The 21,139-nt window shown below is 46.0% G+C and overlaps 1 protein-coding gene across 1 annotated transcript in view; it reads left to right on the top strand.

Annotated features, from left to right (window-relative positions):
• The first annotated feature begins 5,798 nt into the window (after positions 1-5,798).
• IGF2R (insulin like growth factor 2 receptor) overlaps positions 5,799-21,139 on the top strand; it is a 135,018-nt gene continuing 119,677 nt past the window's right edge. Inside the window, exon 1 of the mRNA XM_030929460.1 lies at positions 5,799-6,117. Within this exon, the coding sequence (XP_030785320.1) occupies positions 5,969-6,117 (149 nt within the window). The 5' untranslated portion in view covers positions 5,799-5,968. The remainder of the gene's footprint in view (positions 6,118-21,139) is intronic.

The raw sequence follows: 21,139 nt of genomic DNA, 5'->3' as shown, positions 1-21,139 counted from the left end.
GTTGTTCCCACTGTGTTGGCCACATTTTCCCTCACAGTTACGAGGGGACAGCAGTTTCATATAGAAATTACTGCATCCAGAAAACACAATAGGGGAAGCGATTTCTCTTTTGCATCTTTTTTTATTGGAGAGAAAATGTTTTTGCAGAAGATCTCAGGAGACTTCCCATCGAGTTCCATCATCAGGACTGGGTCATATGCCCTTGCTCTGGCTGTAAGAATGTCTGGGAAGTGAGAATCTCGCACCCGCAGCCTCTGGTGGAGGTGGGCTTTGCCAGCAATCAAGGGCATGAGATGCCTGCAGGAAAGCAGCCAACCACACCTGCCTCATGCCTCTAGACCCATTCCCCTCTAAATTTCCATGCCAAAGCCTTAGGGCATTACCTTTGACAGTTACGTGGCCAGGTGTTAACTAATTGGGAACTGGGTGTTTTTGAAGGACATAAGGCTTCCTGCTGTCGATTCTGTCACCTTAATTCTGATACTTTTAATAAATTAGCTTCCAGTCTATCTTAAAACCGGATGGATTTCCCTGACGTGTCACCGTGAACATCTCTTTCTCATTCTCCAGATCTCTCAATGAGGAGGCAGTTTATGAGTTGACAGCATGGGCTTTGGTCCCAGATCACACAGCTCACATCCAAGTGCTGTCACTTACCAATTGCATGACCTTGGGCAAGGTATACAATTTCTTTATGACTGAATTGCTCATCTTTTCAATGAGTGTAATAAAATTACCTATTTGGTGGGATTGGTATTAAAAGTAAATGATATAATACAGGAATGGCATTGACAGAGTAAGCCTTCAGTACGTATTATTTTATCTGCTGTTATTGTTCCCTACTTCATATCCAGCCAAATCTAAGCTTATTAGATGACCATTTAAGATCCTCTAGGAGCTGGGCACAATAAAAATTTCAAACTTACATATGAATTGACTATGTCCTAAACTGTGAGCTCCTTGAGGGAGGGATTATATTTTATAAGCCCAGGATCTAGCACAGTTTTTGGCCAAAAGTAGTTTTTCTTTATTCCCATGTGACTTTTGCTCAAGCAAAAGGCCTTGTACAGAAAATACAGCTTCTGTATTTTACCCTGGCCTTGCACTTGCTGTTCTTTTTGCCTGCAACGTCCTTTCCCTAAATTTCCTCCTATTCTTCCAGATTCACTCAAAAGCAATCTCTTTCATGATGAGATCTCTTTCCCAATCCTCATTCTGAAAAATGTCAAACCTACAGAAAAGTCAAAAGAATAGTACAAGAGCACTGATATACTCTTCACCTCCATTTGTGATTGTTAATATTTTTAACATCTGCTTGCTATCCATACATTCTTTTTTCCCCTCAAATCATTTGAAAGTTGCCAACATCATGACACTTCACTTTCAGCATGTATCACATTAACAACAAGCACATCGTCTATATAATCACAGTAGCTTTATCTTACTCATGAAATTTAACATTGATTCAATGTTATCTATTGTACATTTTTTCTTGGCAGTTTATGATCTTAGGAATCAAGAAAAGCCTACAATGAATCACAATGTGTTTTGAGGGTCTTTTGGTAGAATCATGCTCCTTTCTGGGTGTTCTAAAAAGTCCCTGGGTCTTTGGGGTGAGATTCTGTTTGGGTTTCAGAACAATACGTGCATACCATCCGTTTGAAAGCTCGTGGTTTGTGTTCCAAAGGGGCAGCTATTAGTGTTACCTGCCCCTGCTATTGCTCTTGACACCATGCGGGGACATCCTCAGTAGCTGCTATTTCTGTCCTTGGTCTGTCATTTGAGCTTGTGCTTCCAAAGTCAGGCCAAATGTAAGGTGCAGGAAGATTGGGTCATCACAACAGGGCGGTGGTTGGAGCACCTGGATGCCAAGCCTGGATCTGTCCTATCAGTTGAGGGACATTTGTGTTCTTGGCTATTTGTGTTCACAGGCTGCCACAACAAAGTACCTCTGGGTGGCTTAAAATGACAGAAATTGTCTCACACAGTTCTGGAGGCTGGAAGTCCAAAACCAAGGTGTTGGCAGGGTCACACTTCCTCTGAAGGCTCTAGGGGAGAATCTGTTCCATGCCTTTGTCCCAGCTTCTGGTGTTGCTGGCAATCCTTGGCATTCCTTGGCTTGTAGATGCATGGCACCCCCATTCTCATATGGCTGCCTTCTCCTTGTGTCTCTCTCGCCCACTTCTTGTAAGTACACCAGTCATACTGGATTCAGAACCCACCCTACTCTAGTGTAACCTCATCATAATTTATCTATAAGGAATGACCCTATTTTCAAATAAGGTCACACTTGAAGTACTGGGGGCTATGAGTTCAACATATCCTTTTAGGGGAAACAATTCAGCCTATAACAGGGGGTCTTAGGCTGACATCTGTGAGTCTCTACTTCCTCAAAGGTTTTCCGGAAAATTTAAATGAAATAAAGGAGAATCATGCTCTACAGTATTTGACTTTAGAACAGGAGTCCCCCAACCCTCCGGGCCTTGGACTGGCACTGGTCCGTGGCATGTTAGGAAACTGGCCGCACAGCAGGAGAATGAGGGCATTACCGCTGAGCTCCGCCTCCTGTCAGATAAGTGGTGGTGTTCGATTCTTATAGGAGTGCAAACCCTACTGTGCATGCGAGGGGTCTGGGGTGCACCATCCTTGTGATGCCTGATGAAACCATCCCCTACAACCCCCCTCCGCCATCCGTGGAAAAATTGTCTTCCATGAAACCAGTGCCTGGTGCCAAAAGGTTGGGGACTGCTGCTTTAAAGTGTCTTATATACGATTTACATAAAAATTTTCCAGTGGTTTCCAAATGTCCCTTATACCTTCCTATTTTTGGGTCTAGGCTGCAATTAAGAATCATGCATTGCATTTTTAGTCTCCTTTTTAGTCTCCTTTAATTTAGGACAATGGTTCTCAAACTTCCATGTGTATGAGAATCTCCTGGAGAGCTTGGTAGAGCAATGTCCTGGGGCCCATCTCCAGAGATTTTGATTCAGTAGGTTGGGGCAGGACCCATGAATTGGCATTTCTAACAAGCTGGCAGGTGACACAAAAGTTGCTTGTCTAAGGATCACACTTTTGAAAACCACTGATCTAGAAGAGAGGTTGGCAAGCTTTTTCTGCGGAGAGTCACATGGCAAAATACGTTAGGATTTTCAGGTCATACAGTCTCTGTTGCAACTACTCAACTGTGTCATTGCAGGCAAAAGCAGCCATAGATAATACATAAACAAATGGGTGTGGCCGTATTCCCACAAAACTTTATTTACAAAACAGCTGCCTTACCACATTTGACCCACAGGTTATGCTTGCTACAAGGATCTAGAATAGCACTTCCACTTTTTTTTTGTTTTTTGGAGGAGAGTTTTTTTCAGAGCATTAATATTTTGCAATAGTCTAGTTCAGTTTTCTTGTCATATGTTTCACAATTTGAATTTGACTGTTTTGTCTCAATTAAAGTTAAACTTCTTGGCAAGACTACTTGTGATAGTGTGTATGGTAGGGAATAACTGTGAAAGACTTTGAAATGGACCCAAAATATTAGTGGTCAACTGTAATGGAATGCTAGTTGTTGTCTAGTACACTCTTTCGTGTTATCTGATTCTATGGGGTCTTGTGCCTGCCATTGTCTTTGAGGTATTTTACAACTCTGTAACTTGTAGAATAGTGATGGTAATATATATGATTTTTGTCTTTAGAAATGCAAATTGTGTCCATTGGGTATGCAGCTGTTTTTTGACCTATGGCTACTGACCAATTTTCCATCTATAGGCAACCTTTCAGCATTCCTAACTGCCTGAATATTTGTTGGATTCTCTTTGGATTTTCCTTTGAACCAGCTGTGACATGTTACTGGTTCTCACATTAATGAATGAGCTAAGGAATACCTTTGATACATGTTCATTCCACATCTGAGTTATGATTATACCATCTTTTAAATATTACCCTTTCACATTTTTTATTGCATCACTTTAGAAAGCAGAAAATGCTAGTTTTTAAAAAATTGGCGATACTAGCTTTAATCATTTGATTAAGGTGGTTCTAACAGATCTTTCCATTGTGAAGATGTATTTTGTCTTTTTTAAGGAAACATACTTTGAAGATGATACTTTGAGACAAAGAGAATATTCTGTTTCACAATAATTTTTCACCAGATGGTTTTAGTATTTACTGACGGTCCTTGCCTGTGTCCATTATAACACTGGAGTTGCAAAATGCAAAACTTTTTCTTTTTCTTTTTTTTTGAGACGTAGTCTCGCTCTGTTTCCCAGGCTGGAGTGCAGTGGCACTATCTCGGCTCACCACAACCTCTGCCTCCCGGGTTCAAGAGATTCTCCCGCCTCCTGTGTAGCCGGGACTATAGGCGCGTGCCACCACGCCCGGCTAATTTTTTTGTATTTTTAGTAGAGATGGGATTTCACCATGTTAGCCAGGATGGTCTCGATCTCCTGACCTTGTGATCCGCCTGCCTCGGCCTCCCAAAAGTGCTGGGATTACAGGCATGAGCCACTGCGCCCGGCCACCACAAACCCTTTTTCGACGTCCACAGTTCACACTTGAGCTCTCCCTTTGAACCACTACACTTTCCTTTCTTGGGCAATATATGAATAGCACGGTGGTTAGGTCACAGGCCTGTGACCGGCTTGGGCTCAAACCCTGGCCTTTTCACTTACTACCTGCAAGACTAACTAGTTATTTAATTTCTCCATTCCTCACTTTCCCTATCTGCAAAAAGGGTGCAATAAAGGCACCCCTCTCAGAGGACTGTTAGGATTAAATGAGCTAAATTACAGTATCAGAACACTTCAGTACTGGGTACATAATTACTTGCTCAAGAAATGTTAGCTATTATTGGGTCACGATTATTTATATGTGTTTGAATTCCAGCTTTACCACATCCCAGAGTGTCTTTGAGTGAGTTACTCAATATCCTTGTGCCTCAATTCCTCATCTATAAGAAGGTTCCCATCTCATAGGTTTTTAAAGATTCATGCTTACATGCTTAGCAATGTCTGGTATGGAATAAGCTCTAAAAAAGATGAACTTTTATGATGATGATGATTACTCTCTTCAATCATGATTATTTTGTATCTTTGCTCTAAAAGAAAGTGAATTTTTTAAATTCAAGACTTTTAGATTGATCGTACTACTTTCATTGTGGCTAGCTCATGGCCATTCACATAGTGAATTAATAAAGCTTTGTTGAGTGGCACTTAGTTTGACAGCGACACTTTTGTCCACTCTTTCACCTTGCTGTATTTGTGCTGCCTTCCTTGCTGTAGGAAGCCCATGCTTGGGAAATAATATTCCCACAGAAGGTCTGAGAGGCGCTGATGGGCCAAGGTTGTAAACCCCCATGATGTGACTCCACGGACAGTTAAAGTGTGTTCCCACCCCCTACGGATCCGCTGCCAGGAGACTGTGCGAAGGCATTTACCTCCATGGCACTTTGATCCAAGTTCCTTATTTTCCCCCCCCGTCGGTCGAGGTTGGGAACAGTTGCTGTAAGCAGGGAAGCACCCGCCACGATCCAGCAGGGCGCGGTGGGAGGGGAAACTGAGGCCCGGCCAGGCACCCCCGCCGCACCCATCCCGCCGAGAAGCTCCGGCCCCGGGAGGCACCTGGCGCCTGCGCCCCGCCCGCGTCGCTTCCTGTCCCGCGTGTGCTGCGCTCACGTGACCCGGGCCTGGGAGGAGCCGGGGCGGGCGGGGGTCACCTGAACAAGGGAGTCACGTGAGCGGGGGGCGGGGGTGGGGGGCGGTGCCGGGCGGCTGTCACGTGACGCGGTTCCGGGGCCGCGGCTGCCGCTGTCGCTGTCGCCGAGCCCAGTCGAGCCGCGCTCACCTCGGGCTCCAGCTCCGGCTCCGTCTCCACCTCCGCTTTTGCCCTGGAGGCGCAACCCCGTCCCGGGCGCGGCCCCCAGCAGTCGCGCGCCATCAACCTGGCGCCCGCCGCGCAGCCTGGGCCCGGCGCTATGGGGACCGCCGCCGGCCGGAGCTCCCACCTGGGGCCCGCGCCCGCCGGCCGCCCGCAGCGCTCTCTGCTCCTGCTGCAGCTGCTGCTGCTCGTCGCGGCCCCGGGGGCCACGCAGGCCCAGCCCGCCCCGTTCCCCGAGCTGTGCAGGTGGGTGGCCCACCCGGACGCAGGCTCCGCTCGCGGTGCCCGGGGCGAACGGCCGGCGTGGGGGGCGGGGAGCGCTCAGGAGCTCCTGGGGTCTCCAAGTCGCCTCCGGTCCGCGCCGGGTCCGCCCCGTTCCCAAGGGAAAGTTGCCTGCGTGGTGTCCGGGAGCCCCGCCGGGTCCCGTGCGCGGGCGGGGGGCGCGGGGGCACACGCGGTCCTGGCGTTCCTGGAGTCCCGCGGCCGGCCACTTGTGGCTGTCACTGAGTCGGGGGCGGCTTTGTGCGGAGCGGCCGCCCCCGGCCCTCGGGGTCGGCGGCTGCCCTCGCGCGGCCGGGTGTCCGGGAAAGTTGGAGGCAGGAACTCCACTTCGCTTTGTTCCCGCTGCGCGTTTGCATCAGAGTTTCGCCAGCGGGGCACCGGTGAGGCCCCTTGGTGTGGAGAGGCTCACTGGGGCGTCGGAGCCCGCAGGAATGGTCCTGGAGTTGAGTGTTCGTGGTTTCATTTGCTGATTGATTTCCCCCCGTGGGCTCATTTTCTCTTTAAAGTAGTTTTTGTTTGTTTTTTCCAGCAGGCGGTGACTTATGTCTTCTTTAGATTGGGGGCAGGGGGGTGTCCTCCAGTGTGAGCTCTCAAGACTTGACCCTTCACTTCTCTGAGCCCAACTTCCTGCCTGGTGGCTCACATGATGTCATTGTCTCCGGGGCGGATTATTCTAGTGGATCTTGCTCTGGGAACCATGATTGTATAACCCATCAGTCCCCTCGAGGGCTGTGCGTGTCCCGCAGCTGCCAGCAGTCCAGGACCTGGGGAACTTCGAATTTCAGGAATTTTCTGACCATCCTTTTATGGAATGTTTAGGATGATGGAAAATTCAGCTTTTATTTACTTTTTTTAAAACTTTGGTAAAAAGGAAACAAGATGAAAAGTTCTGAACAGACAACAGTTTCTCCCTTGGCAATAACAAGTTGCTTTTCAGAATGAAACAAAGTTGATCCTACTTTGGGCTGAACTTGGAGTTTGTGGTAGGGTTTATGGGGGTTCTTATTTTTCCTTTGCATCAGAGATAGCTTTATTAGCACCCCTGTGTTCAGAACGTGCAGAAATTATTCTAAGGAGGGTGAGGCTGATCTCACAATAGAAACTCTTTGGAAAGGTCCATATTTTTTATTCTCCCTTTTTTAGAAGGAGAAGGGTGGATGGAGGGAGAGTTTGTGACAGTGTAGTTTATGGACCAGTTAGCTACCCTAAGATACACAGTTACTCCAGTAACTAGCATGATACAGAGAAATGGTGGCAACTTAAACCAGCTCAGGCTGAGACCAACATTTGGAGGAAGGCATTTTGGAATACTGGCTTCTGTGACCAAAAATAAGAAATTAACTCGCCTGGGCGCGGTGGCTCATGCTTGGAATTCCAGCACTTTGGAAGGCCGAGGTGGGCGGGTCACTTGAGTCCAGGAGTTGGAGGCCAACCTGGGCAACATGGCGAAACCCTGTCTCTACAAAAAATATGAAAATGAGGGCCAGGCGCGGTGGCACACTCCTGTACTCCCAGCTAAGGGAGGCTAAGGTGGTAGGATAGCGTTAGCCTCGGAGGTCGAGGCTGCAGTGAGTTGTGATCGAGTCAAGTTGCACTCTAGTCTGGGCGACAGAGCAAGGCCCTGTATTAAAAATAAAGCAATAAATACAATAAGAAATTAACCCAGCTGGCTTAGTGAGGTTGAAGTCTTGGTCCTGTTAACAAATTGAAATTTGTTTCTTCACAGTTAAGATTAAGGTTGGCTTCAAGTTCAGACTGATACTTTGGCGGATTAATGGGGCCCTTACTTTTGCATTAGTTTAGTCATGGCAGTGTCTTGAACCTGTGTTCACGAACCTTGTCCCCAGGTGGAACATGGCCTCTTGGTCCAGTAAGAATGGCCTTTGTATCGACGTTTTTCTCGCCACTGTCACATATGGGCATACTTAGCAAATACCGAAGAGGTTTCTGAGGTTGATATGCATTGTGAATATAATAAGATGTGCCCTTTGTAGTCTTAGAATACCTTCAAAGTTGTGTGTAATTTTTCTGCCAGATTTTCTTAGGACAACAAACCTGCCAGTCATTTCAGAGATGGATTTTCACCCACCTCTTTCCCTGTTACTTCCCTGTAGTTGCACATGTAGACTTCTCCATAGCCACTTGCAGTCTCTACTTTAAACCCAATGTGTGCAAAGTGAACTTCCTATCTGTGCCTGTTTTATAATTTTTTGAAGCAGGGTCTCACGGTGTTGACCGGCCATGAGTGCAGTGGTGCAGTCATAGCTCACTGCAGTCGTAACTCCTGGGCTCAGGCAGTCCTTCGCCTCAGCCTTCTGTGTAGCTGGGATTACAGGTGCACACCACCCCGCTTGGCTTATTATTTTTTAAATTTTTAATAGAGATGAGGTCTTGCTGTGTTGCCCAGGCTGACCTCGAACTCCTATCCTCAAGCAGTCTTCCTGCCTCAGCCTCCCAAAGTGTTGGGATTACAGGCATAAGCCACCATGTTGGGTTTATGTTCCTGTTTTAAATTGATACCTCTCCTTAAATACTTTTTGAAAACTTTTTTTTCTTGGGACAGGGAGGTGTCAGTCATCTGTACTTTTATGAGATAAAATTGGCTAAAATTTCCTTAAATGTAGCATGTAGTTGAGGAATAGGAAAGTAAGTCAATTTTCTTTATTAATTTGATACAAAAAATTCTACGAAGTGTCGCCAAGTGTGACTACGAAGTGTGATGTGTTAAGCTACATTTTAATTTTGTTCCTGGGCATCAGTTTGCTGAAGTGTGAATAATTCTGCCAGGTCTCCAGTGTGAGCATGAAAAGTCGAGTCCTACAAATGTCCCCATTTGTTTTTGCTGCTTGGTCACATGGAGGCAGTCCCAAATGTACAGAAGGATCACATTCCAAATGTTTGTATATTGATCATTTCAAACGTGGAATGCGTTTTTCCATTGATAGTATTCTTGTTCATTGTTGTATGGTCCCCAGAAAGTCATTATCCTTGCAAAGGTTTTGGAGCGCCCAGACGCCATATGGCTTTAACAGAATTCTAGCCGTAAATTCTCATTGTCTCTAAAAGATGGAGTTGGATTTCCAGGAAAACAACCTCTCCTCCCAAGCCCAGCTCTCTAGAATCTAGAGAGAATCTTTTTCTTCTGCAGTCGCTTCCAGCAAGAGGGACATCCGGGCCTGCTTCAGGGGTGCTTGCCAGGCACCTTGTGGGGGCAAAGTGTCACGGTGACCTTTGGCTCTGAGCACTCCTGGGATGGGGTGCAGTTCCTGGTGCAGTTAGTGATTGGGAGGGATGAAGGAGACAGCACCGTTTCAGCAGCAGCTTTCACTGTGTCCACGCAAGTGGAGGGGCCTGCCCTCTCTAAGTTGTGCATTGAACAGTCAGGCACGACAAAGGCAAGTTTCCGAAAGTGTATCTGGCTTGAAGCAGTGCTTTAAATAAGTGCTTGGTTTTTGGAGAGACTCAGCAAAGTGTTAACTGTCAAGTGGATTACTGTGCCAGGTGATCCCTGTGCTGAGTTAGAAGTTAATGATTCTTATGCAGGTATTTCTTGGGAGGTGATATGCTAGTACAAAGTTAGTAGAAAACTTGTTTCCTGAGGCTAGTGTGATAGGCTGTGGGACTGGCCTGTGGCGAAGACTTGGGGCAGGAAGGAGTGTCTGAAGGTCAGTGGGGGCAGGAACAATGGAGCAAGAAGAGAGGGCATTCAGGAGGAGAGGAGCAGAGGCCAGGCCATGCAAAACCAGCAACAGTGTCTAAAGTGATCTCAGCTTGTCAGTAGCTTTACTTATTACCATATGCTTTAAACTTTGTAAAATGTCATATTATATACATGATACGCAAGTTTCCACCCTTTAGTTAGGTGTTAACAAGATGCTTAATGGGTGAGGTCTTAACAGTGTGCATTAATGATAAAATAATGCATTGGGATGGCTAGATTTAGGTAGTTAAGAACTTTAAAATTTATACAGAACAAGTTTTCCCCAAATTGTTTAGGTATAAATGCTAGAAAGTTTTTATTATGTTGAGGACAAGAGAATAATGAAGCCAGCTGGGAGTTGAGGTTGGTTTAGTTACTGTCTCTAAGAGATTTTTTTTTCCCCTGTAATTTTTCCAAAGGAACAATGCTTATATGTCTAATTTGGGCCACATGTTAAACCTGGATCACATCCATTTGTGTGTGTGCATTTCTTTCAACGATAAGTGTATGTGGATGCCTAAGGTTGTTAATTATGGTTACATTAGATCTCATGGATTAATTCTCAGAACGGCATCCTGGCAGATTCCCAGGAAATGATTGCCTGAGTTGGGCCTCATATCTTTTATCAGCATTTCATAGAGAGAGATTTTTAAAAGATGGGGCTGAGAGAAATAATTAGATGTTCCCTTCTCTATTTTGATCTTGGTATATAAACTATCGTATTGGGGAGAGAATTGAGCAGGCTCTAGAACTGAGCCTAGTGGCAGAGAGCAGCTCATCACTTTGCAGGTACTGTTCTTTTTCTTCTTTCTTTTCTTCTTTTGATTGTCCTAGCCATGGAGAGTTCTTGCTAATGCCCTAGCTGGTCGTGAATGGTGTGTGAGGAGGTGGATGTAGCTGTTTGATTTCATGGGAACCGCCAAACTGTAATGGCGAATTACCATTTTGCATTTCCACCAGTGATGTATGAGAGTTCCAGTTCTACATCCTTGTCAACACCTGCCAGTCTCAATTTTAGCCTTTCAAGTGGAGTTGTAATGGTATCTCAGTGTGGTTTCAGTTTTCATCTCTCTGCTGACTCATCAAGTTGAGCAAGAAAGGAACATCTTTTCTTGTATTTATTGGAGTCCTGCATGGTGTTCACCATCATCACGTGCTTACTGTCGGGTATTTTTTGCAGCATCCTTTAAAAATCATATTTTGCCCCTTTTATCCCTTAAAATTGTTTTTGGGGTCTTCTCCTTATTGAGCTTTAAGAGTTCCTCATATCTTTTGGGTACAAGTTCTTTCTTAGATAGGTGTAAGGTGTGAATAGTATGAGTATTTTCTCTCAGTCTTTGTCTTGCCTTTAAATTTTCGCAGTGATATCCTTTGAAGAACAGATTTTTAAAAAATTTGATGGACTGTAATTCTTTGTGGTTTGTGCTTTTGGTAGCTTAAGAAATCAACCCTAGAACTAGTGACATTTGACCTGGGGAATTTTTTGTTTTGAGGACTGTCCTGGGCATTGTAGGATGTCAGTCAGCATTCCTGGCCTCTACCCACTAGATGCCAAGACTACACTCCACCACTCCCCCTCCCCCAGTGGTGACAAATAAAAATGTCTCCAGACATATCAAAGGCCCTGGAGGGGAGGGGGCAATATCACACCCAATTCAGAACCACTGGCCTACCCCAAGGTCTCAAAGATTTTTTCCTGTGTCTGCCTCTAGAAGTTTTATAGTTTTACCTCTGATTCCTTAACTCTAGGATCAATTTTTTAAATTTAATTTTTATATATGATGTTTCCAGAAAACTCAAAGCATATTTTTCCTTTGCTCTCATTCCGTGACAACAGTCATTAACACAGAAGACTTCTGTGATCAAATGTGTGGTGGTTTTTCCACGGGCACCAAGCAGTGACCCCTGGCCGATTCAATTCCCGACCATGTCTACCTGGAGATAGTGTCAGATGCCACAGGTTTGGGGTTCAGTTCCCAAGACTGTTCCCCAACCCAAACCAGTCGCAAGTCCAGGCCTCCGGAACTTCTGACCAACTGGCTTCAATTTGGGGTTCCCATAGTGCCTCTTTGGGTCTGATTAATTTGCTAGAGTGACTCACAGAACTCAGGAAACACTAAACATAAGCTGATGATTGGCAGTTTATAAGGATATTGCAATGGATACGGATGAGGAGATGTGTAGGGTGAGGTATGGGGGAAGGGGTGCGGAGCCTCCATGACCTCCCTGGCTCACTACCCTCCGGGAACTGCCGTGCATTCAACGATTTGGAAGCTCCCCCAACCCAGTTTTTATGGAAGCTTTAGGAGCTCAACATTTCTTCTCCCAGGGTGTAGGGTGGGACCCTCACTGAAGAGGATCTTAAGACCCACAGTCTGAAAGTGGGGAAGATGAGAGTCCTGCCTTGGGGCAGGTGGAAGGAGGGGCAGGTGGAGAGATTGTTTCCTGAGGCCTGACACGCCCAACATTATAACAAAAAACACAAGGACTGCGGGAGTTAGGAGCCAGGAACCAGATTGGGAAAAAATACATACATACATACATATATGTATATACACGCACACATACATATATACATAACGCCATAAAAAGGGTGAAAGTTTATTTTTTTTCCATGAATATATCCAGTTCTGTTTACTAATACTTTATGAAATGTGCTTACAGCTCTGTTTTTAAGTGAGATTGGGCTACAGTTTTTTTGCTCTGCCGTTCTTGACAGGTTTTGTTATCAATAATATGTTTGCTTTGTGGAAGGAGCTAGTTAGCTTTTAGTATTTTCATATGTGGTGAAACAGTTTGTATATAAGATGGACATTTTCTGTTTCTTAAAGTTTGGTAGAACTCACCAGTAAAACTATCTGGGCCTGGTGCTCTTAGGTAGAATATCATTGGGGAGGACTTTTGATTATGGTTTCAGTTTTATCTAGTTTGCTTTTCTATTCAGATTTTCTACTTTTACTTGGGCCAATTTTGGTAATCTCTGTTTTCCTAGAAAATTGTCATTGTAATGATGTATTCATTTATAAATAAGTAGCATGCTACTCTCATATTTTTGATACTCTATAGCTCTAGGTAAATTTTAAAAATTCCTAGTGTTTACTTATGTACTTTTTTTTCCTTAATTATATTTACTAAAGACTTATTTACCTTTTTAAAGTCTTTGCAAAAGAACTAGTGTTTTGTTTTTTCATCATCTTTTCACCATTTATTTGCAATTTTATTAATTTATCCACTCAGTAACTTCTACATCATTTTCCTGTTTCTAGTTTGAATTGAATGCTTAGCTCTTTTATTTTAAATCATTTTGCATAATTAAGAAATATATTTAAAGCTTCGTGTTTCTTTCTGTGGAGTACCATACCGCTCTCTTGGATTCTGAGACTTTTTTTTCTTTTCCATATTTCAATTCTGTATATTTCCTTTTTGGACTCAAAAGTTCTATCTGTTTCAACTTCCTGGAGCCACTAAATTTTTAGATTTTTATTTTTTTCAGGTCAATGAACTTTGGGGGTTTTTAATTTAGTTTTTCCATTGTGCTGGCAAATGTGGTGGAACTTACTGACATTTCCCTTGTGGCCTAACACCTAGTCAAGTTGGGAGTGTATTATGTGTTTGGAAAAAAGGTTCTCTGTTGGGGTCGAAGTTACTCATGGTGCTGTTCAGCTTTTCTTCACCCTAACTCTTCTTTGGTTTGTCTGTTGCTTTTATTATTTGTATCTGGCTGCCGCTGTGGACAGGCACGTAGACAGATACCGTTTGCTGCTGTCGCCCAGCTTACCGGTTCTCCCGTGGTTCAGATGCTCTTCTGCTTCCCTGTTGTCTTTTGTTGCAGGATCTCAGCTGATCTGTAGTCACAGCTGCCTGTTCTTTCTGCGTGGATGCTGTAGCTTCTGTCAGCCCTCTGAAGATCTCTCTTAAAGTTCTGTTCTGATTGCTCTATTCATTCTTTTTCCTTGGGTCCAGTTTCTTTGGTTTGAGTTTGTCACCATGATTGCATGCTGCTGGTGACCTTGCAGTGACAAGTGCCTCCTGACCGTGCTTTCTGCAGTGGGTCTCCACCCGGCCTTGGCTGCCTCTTTGTGCAGCTGCATAGGGTAGGGCTGGGAGCAGTTGTTGGAATTTGGCTGTAAATTGTTTTTGGGGAGACTGGGGGATGGGCAGGATGTGCCTCTGTGGCTGGTCTTGGCGCCTTAGATCCTTTCCACCCTCCTGATGTCACCCCTAAGCGCCATTCCTGCCAAGAGACAGCTGCTAAACCCCTGTTGATTGCTGCTGGCAGCGTGTGGCCTGAGATGGGGGATCTGGATTGTTGAGTCGGCTGTGTCCAATCACTTCTTTTTTCTGGATCTCATTTTCCTCCTCAAGAGAGGTGGGACTTAGTTTTCTTTCCCTCTTTCCTGCTTGAAAGCCTCTCATTAGGGAGTTAGTTTTGGAAGTCACTTTCCTGGTTTTGAATCCAGACTCCTCCCCTCACAGGCCTTGGGCAAGTCACCGAACCTCCAAGGTCTTCCTTTCCATGTGTGTCCAGTCAGGATGCTAGCTGTGTTTGTAGGCTGGGTGTGGGATGCTAACCATGTTGTAGGCTAGGTGTGGGAATTGGGAGACATTTGAATGCCTGGCACGTCCTCGGTGTTCATCGGTGCTGTAGTGGTAGCAGTTGCTTTATCTGTAAGTTACAGATGCTGCCTTACATCAGGGATTTATTTTTATAACCTGTTTCTTGGCCTGCCACCACTCTCCATTAGTGTCTTGGGGTTTCTGCCTCAACCAGAGAGCATTTCTTCATCATCAGTTTCATGATCGGCACTCCGTGTAAGCTTCCTCATGAGAAAGAAAGGTTTCCACTGTTTAAAAAAGTTTTGAAACCACTGGATTCCATGATTTCCGGGTCCATTTTGCATCCCAAATTCTGCACTTCTGAGGTTTGCAGCCTTGAGGAGTCCTTACTGACTCAGAGTCCCCTGAACAATGATAATTCGAGGTGTGGAGTTTGGGTGGAGGCCGGGGGTCACCCTCCTTCCTGTGGTGGTTTGGTCCCAGGCTGGGCTGGGAGGAAGGGGGCTGTTGTGGTTCCAGGGCAAGAAGAGCCGTCCTCCCTGTTTCCCTGTGGTAGGATCAGGAAGTCCCAGCTAACTTCTGCACATGGGTGCTGTTGTAAGTGGGAACGGAAGTGTCCAGGCCAGTGGCTTGGATGTGAATAAGCCTATTTTTGTCATAAGCCTATTTTTGTCTCCATGTTAGCCAGGGCAGAGGGGCACTTCCCTGTGAATCCTTCAGGGTGGGGAACATCCCAGGCGCTCTGTGAACCTGGCTCTGCAGCCAGCTGCAGACCTGTGGTGGGAGTTTTCTTTTTCCTTTTGTGTGCTTTTCGATCTCCTGGGCTGCAGCCATTGTTGAGTACATCTGGAGGGTAAGTTGTCCAGGATGAAGAAGCAGATCCTAGGAGTATCATCCGTCACAGGGAGGGGTGTAGGAAGTGAGGGAGATGGTGGAAGTACTGGCCCAAGCTCTGTTTTCAGGAATGTGTGACAGCGAAAACTGGCCTTTGCAGTTGAGTTGCCTGTGGGCTGTGGCCTAGAGGGAAGGTCAGGAGGGTGTTGCAGTCAGGGCTGCCACCTTCTTCATGCCTGCTGTGTGCTGGGAGGAGGAGAGAGCTCCTTCAGAGCGGGCCCACCACTGGATTTTGAGTGTGTGTAAAATTACCTCGTTGCCATCTGCACGGTTCTCTCTACTCCAGAATCAGTTATACACTTTAAAACAGCTGTTTAGTACTTAAAAACCTCCCCCAACACTCCCTGCACCCCCCTGTGGCCTGCAAATAGAGTGCCAAGCCACCAGAATAGAAGCGCTAAAGAAGTGGGTTTCCTAGAAGTGGCAAGTCTGAGACTCCAGTGAGTCACCCTCATTGTTCCCCTGAGGCACCCTCCCTCCACCTGGTCTCTGCTCTTGAAGTGCGTCAGTTATGCCAGCACTTCTCTCTTTTCTTTTGTGTCTTTTTAGAGTCACCCCTTTAGAGTGACAGGCAGCGTGAGCTCATGGCCTTGACTTTGCTGGCCCTGCAGAGGGAGAGGAGAGCTGGTGGCAGAGTCAGGGGTTGGGCCCCGAGGATGGGGCCATTTTATAGGAGAGTCCACTGTCCCCAGGCTTTTCTGTAAGAGGCTGGAAGTGAGGGATGAACCAGGCACCCGGGTTGGGGGCCTACGTGTCAGACCCAGAGGGAAGCATGTCTGACTTGGTTGAGAGGCAGCCAAGGGTCCAGCGTGGCTGGGTGGGCTGAGTCACTGGGAGAATGGAGGGAGGGGCCAGAGAGTGTGGAGGACTAGCTGTGGCCAGGTCACAGAGGCTGTGGGACTTTGGGCTCCTTCTGGGTGAAAACCAGAGCCCTTGCGGATTTCAGTAGATTGGTCGATTCAAAGGCACGGGGAAGGTTTGATTGCTTGGATTGCCTTAGGGAGCTGTGAGATCCCTAGATAAGGGTTGCAGTTTAGCAAGGTAGCTGCTTTTCCTCTTCAGGTTGCCTTTAGGCTGCGATGGAGATAGCCTGAGCTCTGGAGCAGGACAAGCCTCTTTCTAACATGGACTTGGCCACTTTGTAAATTTGTGACCTGAGGCAAGGTCAGGTACCTCACTAGGACCTCACTAGGCTATCAGTTCTGTGTCTCCAAGAAGGTGGAGAGGGAGCCCTAGCTGGGTGTGAAGCAGCTGGGTGTTAAGCAGCCCCAGCTGGGTGTTAGGCTTTGCAGAGCCTCTGCTGTCTGATGTTTGGCCCCAGCATCTTCAGAGAGGGGCCTTTCTCCTGTGTCCACCTGATTGGCCTTTGTGAGGAACCACCACTTGGCAGTGGCCTCATTGGCATCGTGGGCCACCCAGCTGAGCTGACAGGCTGCGAGTTTTCTAGAAAGGCCCACCTTCCCTTGTAGTTTGCACACTCCAGGAAGGACCCTGGGTCTGGGAGGGTTTTTTGGGACCTTGGTGACAGGGAGAGTAGGGGGCTGAATATTAAGGTCTGAATTCTGCGCTGGGGGCTGGGTTGTTCTTAAAGGTGGTTGAACTCAGACATCCACGTGGTGAAGCAGGGGGTTAGCCCATCTACAACTCCTCTTTGTATATGAGGAGCGGGGTATGAGACCACCCAGGTAATTGCTCTTATTGGAAGAAAATCATCACGGAGCAGGGCTTAGAGTTGAAATACTGGCCTGCATCCTCTACCGTGGAGTTGATCTGAGCCAAGGCTAGCAGAGAGAGGGCCGGCCATTTTTCTGGTAGCTTTCTGTTATAGAGGGCACTTGCCCACCTCCTGGGAATGCCACGCCCTGGCGTGTTTGCATGGGTCCTGCTTCCCCCGCTGCTCTCCTGCTGGAAGCTCTGGACTCACCTGTCTCTGCTGTGGATGGTGCAGGGCGGGCAGGCCCAGAGTGGCATGCCTGTCCTGAGAAGTCCCAGGAGGCCGTTGAGTGTATGTGTGTGTGAATGCGTGTGTGAGTACATGAGTGTGTGAGTGCAAGCATGTGTGTCTGAGTGTGTGTGTGTTTGTCTAAGTGCATGTGTCTCTGTCTTCATCAGCTCTGCAGAGATTCCTCCGGACAGGGGCCTGCCGGGCTGTCCCTCCAGTTCTTTGCCAGTATCCTGTGACACTCCTTTCAGAGGGCACCGCCCCCAGCCAACTCACCTTTTTCTGTAAACTTAGTTTTTAAGCCGTCCAGCTCTCTCTCTGGATTCAAATGAAAGCTTTAGATCATAGTCTGTCTCAAAAGCTCTCTGTTCCTGGTGGTGGTTTTTTCCCTCACAGTGACCTTGAGGGCTAGCTGAGTTTTGTCGGGGAAGTTGAGTTGGGAGAGACTGTATCTCACGCAGCCTGTTGGTCAGCACTGGGGCAGGAGTCTGGCCCAGTCTCTTCATGGCTCCTTTCTTAGGGTAGCTAGGAGAATTCTCCCCTGTCTATTCTAGGTGACCTCTGTTACGCAGTCCCCATTGCCTGCCCTGGTTCTGTGGGTTCTGACGTTGACTTAGATGCCATGTTTGACTTAGAGCTTCTAACCGGATCCTTCTCTATGCACCGGGTTTCCTTCCAGACCCTGGATACCTCTCAGGGAAAACCAAAGGCTGACGTCTGGCACTTCCCTGCTTCTCTTTATTTGTATTTGTCGGCCCTGTATCTTTGTCCACAGCTTTGTGGGTTTGTTAGAATAGGAAGTGAAGTACTTCCTATATAAGCCCTGGCCATGCTGTGTCAAACTCATGTGCTTCCCCAGCCTTTATTTCGGGGTAGGAGTCTTTGTGCAAATCAGATTGTTTCTGTTTTAGTGTAGGCAATAGAAAGTTGTTGACGACAGTGATTACCTCACGTTCTTGACATTCTGCTGCCAAGGTCCAGTGTGGGAACCTGGCCTCCTTGCTCCTCTTTCCTGCTGTTTTTTCCCTTTCTCCTTAGTTTAGGAGACTGGTCTGGATTTCTGAAGGTGACTGTGCTGGATATGTATGATCTGAAACACTGATACTGATAAGGGGCAGTAGTGGGCCAGGTGATTTCTTGAATATTCTGTGAGAGGACTTGCATGCATGTCAAAAGTAGGAAAATGTTTTTTGGCTGTTCAGATTGGAAAGACTTCACATTCTCTTTGTCTCCAAGGTGTTAGATTTGTTGCTTGCTATAGCCTCAGAGAAACATTTCTCTAGCTAGTGACCACGTATCTTGTTATATGAATTTCACTTATGTGTCACCAGCTGGGTTTCTGTCTTCTAAGGAAACCAAATTACAGATTCACACATGCCTACTTATATTATTACTGATCCCATCCTGCCTTTATCTTGCTTTATGTGTTGATTATTAATTGCAGGCCAGTAATAAAATGTTTAATAGTTACATGACAATTAGCATAACCCCAAGATTTACAAGGACTGAGGAAACTAAGATACATTTTAAAAGAGTTTGGCTATATGGCAATAAATGAGGAAGGGACAGAGTGATACTTCATGGAGATGTTTTGTGTTGAAAGGAAACAACCCAGTTTTCTAAGATTTGTTTTCTTTTAAGAACTTGAGCATACCATATATTTTGATCATAGAATTTTACATACTTTAGATGCTAGCTATTTTTAAAAGGAAAGAACTCCAAATTACATCTCGCAAGCTATTGTGGTTTTGTAAGCATTCACTGATGGCATATATGAAATCTCTGAGAGGTGTCATATTAAGATACCAATGTCAGTTTAAAGATATTCTATATCTGTATCCCTATGACATAGTATTTTGAATTTTTTATTTTTCATTTTTGGACAGACGTTTAGAACTCACTCAGTGAAGATGGCATGGCTTTCCATCTCTCTGTTTTCAGCTTTTTGAACTCCAGGAAGCTGTGTCGGCCTGGGATTAGGTTCACTTCTTCATTGCTGCCCCTCGATTGGTTTCGTCTTGACCAGGGTGGGTTTTGAATGCGGCCCTTGCTGGAACAGTAGCAGGAAAGTAGAAACACCTTCCTGTCTCTGGGTTGGCTGACAGTCTGTTACTTGTGTGCTTCCTTCTAACTGGTAATCTGCCAACACCTTTCAGGATATTATGAAATTCCAAGCAAATGAGGTTAAAATGGAACCTCTGTGCTTCTGAACAGGCGTGAACTGACTGCAGTTCTCCAGGATGGTTTCAGCAGAAGCAGTGAGATTACAGTCAGGAGCAAAACAGTATCTGAGCTTTCTTTATGGGAAAGATTCTGACGATGTGCTTGGTTTATATGGTTAAATTAATTGTCCTTGTTAAATTAAAAAAATAAGGTATGTTTCAACCACAGACTTTGCTTTAAAAGCAGACATCTTCTAAAGTCATTTGCCTTGTATGTGACTTCTGCTGCTCCCTGTTTCCTGCTGGGCCTGATGGTATGATTGTAGAATGTTTCTGAGTTGTGGATGATACTCACTGTTGGACTCTGCTGAGCTGAGTAGTCTGATTAAAGGAGAGTGTGCATCTGAGTTGAGGAAGACAATATAGATGTGGTCCTTGTTTGTGGAGTTCACAAGCTGCTTATATAGAAATAGCAAGGACAGTGCAGCCAGTGGGAAGGAACCGGCTGAAGGAATCGGTATTATTTCCATGGAAACCAGTTGGGTATGGGAAGAGAGGTTGTGGAAGGCAATGCTCTGGGGTTTGGCAATTCGCACTGTGCAGAAGAGAAAGCAGAACTGGGTTGGGAGTATAGAGTAGCAGAAGTTTAAGCTTGGGGAAGAAGTTGAGCAAGGAAAGCATATGATCTGTTGATAGCGTGATGTGATGGGGTCTGAATCTTCAGACAGTTCACAGCTTTTTCATAGAGGCTGTCCTCAGATGGGTTCAACCACTCTTAGAATTCTGCCTTTATTACTCAAGTAGTATCCATGACATTAAAAATGAGAAGGAAGCATTTTGGCCAATGAGGGACTGCATAAACTACTGTCTGCATAAATGACCTTGGTCCTAGAAGATTGTGATGAAGCTGAACAATTCCTATCACCTAGTGATGCTGTAGCCGTTGTAATGCCATAGCACAATGCATTAGTCATGTTTGTGGTAATACTGCTGTACACGAACCCACTGCACTACCAGTCTTATAAAAGTGTCCAGTCAGGTCCTAGGCCTTTACATCCACTCACTCACTGACTCACCCAGAACCACTTCCAGTCCTGCAGGCTCCGTTCATCGTAAGTGCCCTAGGCAAGTGTGCCATTTTAATCTTTCATACCATATTTTTGCTGCACCTTTTTTTTTTTTTTTTTTTTTTTTTTGAGGCGGAGTCTCGCTCTGTCGCCCGGACTGGAGTGCAGTGGCCAGATCTCAGCTCACTGCAAGCTCCGCCTCCCGGGTTCACGCCATTCTCCTGCCTCAGCCTCCCGAGTAGCTGGGACTACAGGCGCCCGCCACCTCGCCCGGCTAGTTTTTGTATTTTTAGTAGAGACGGGGTTTCACCGTGTTAGCCAGGATGGTCTCGATCTCCTGACCTCGTGATCCGCCCGTCTCGGCCTCCCAAAGTGCTGGGATTACAGGCTTGAGCCACCGCGCCCGGCCTGCTGCACCTTTTCTGTTTAGATAGGTATCATGTATTACAGTTGCCTGTGGTACTCAATGCAGCATCATGCTGTGCGGGTTTGTAGCCTGAGAACAATAGGACATACCATATAGCCTAGGTTTGTGGTAGGTGACACCATCTAAGTGTGTGCAGATACACTCAGTGATGTTTGTGCAGTGACAGAACTGCCTCATGACACATTTCTGACAGTGTATCCCCGTCATTAAGTGAGTGACGGTAAACCAGTCCCCCCA

The sequence above is a fragment of the Rhinopithecus roxellana genome, chromosome 4 (assembly GCF_007565055.1).
Source record: "Rhinopithecus roxellana isolate Shanxi Qingling chromosome 4, ASM756505v1, whole genome shotgun sequence".
NCBI classification, from domain to species: Eukaryota; Metazoa; Chordata; class Mammalia; order Primates; family Cercopithecidae; genus Rhinopithecus; species Rhinopithecus roxellana.
The sequence above is the reverse complement of the archived record's forward strand: the minus strand, read 5'-3'. Positions and strand labels throughout refer to the sequence as shown.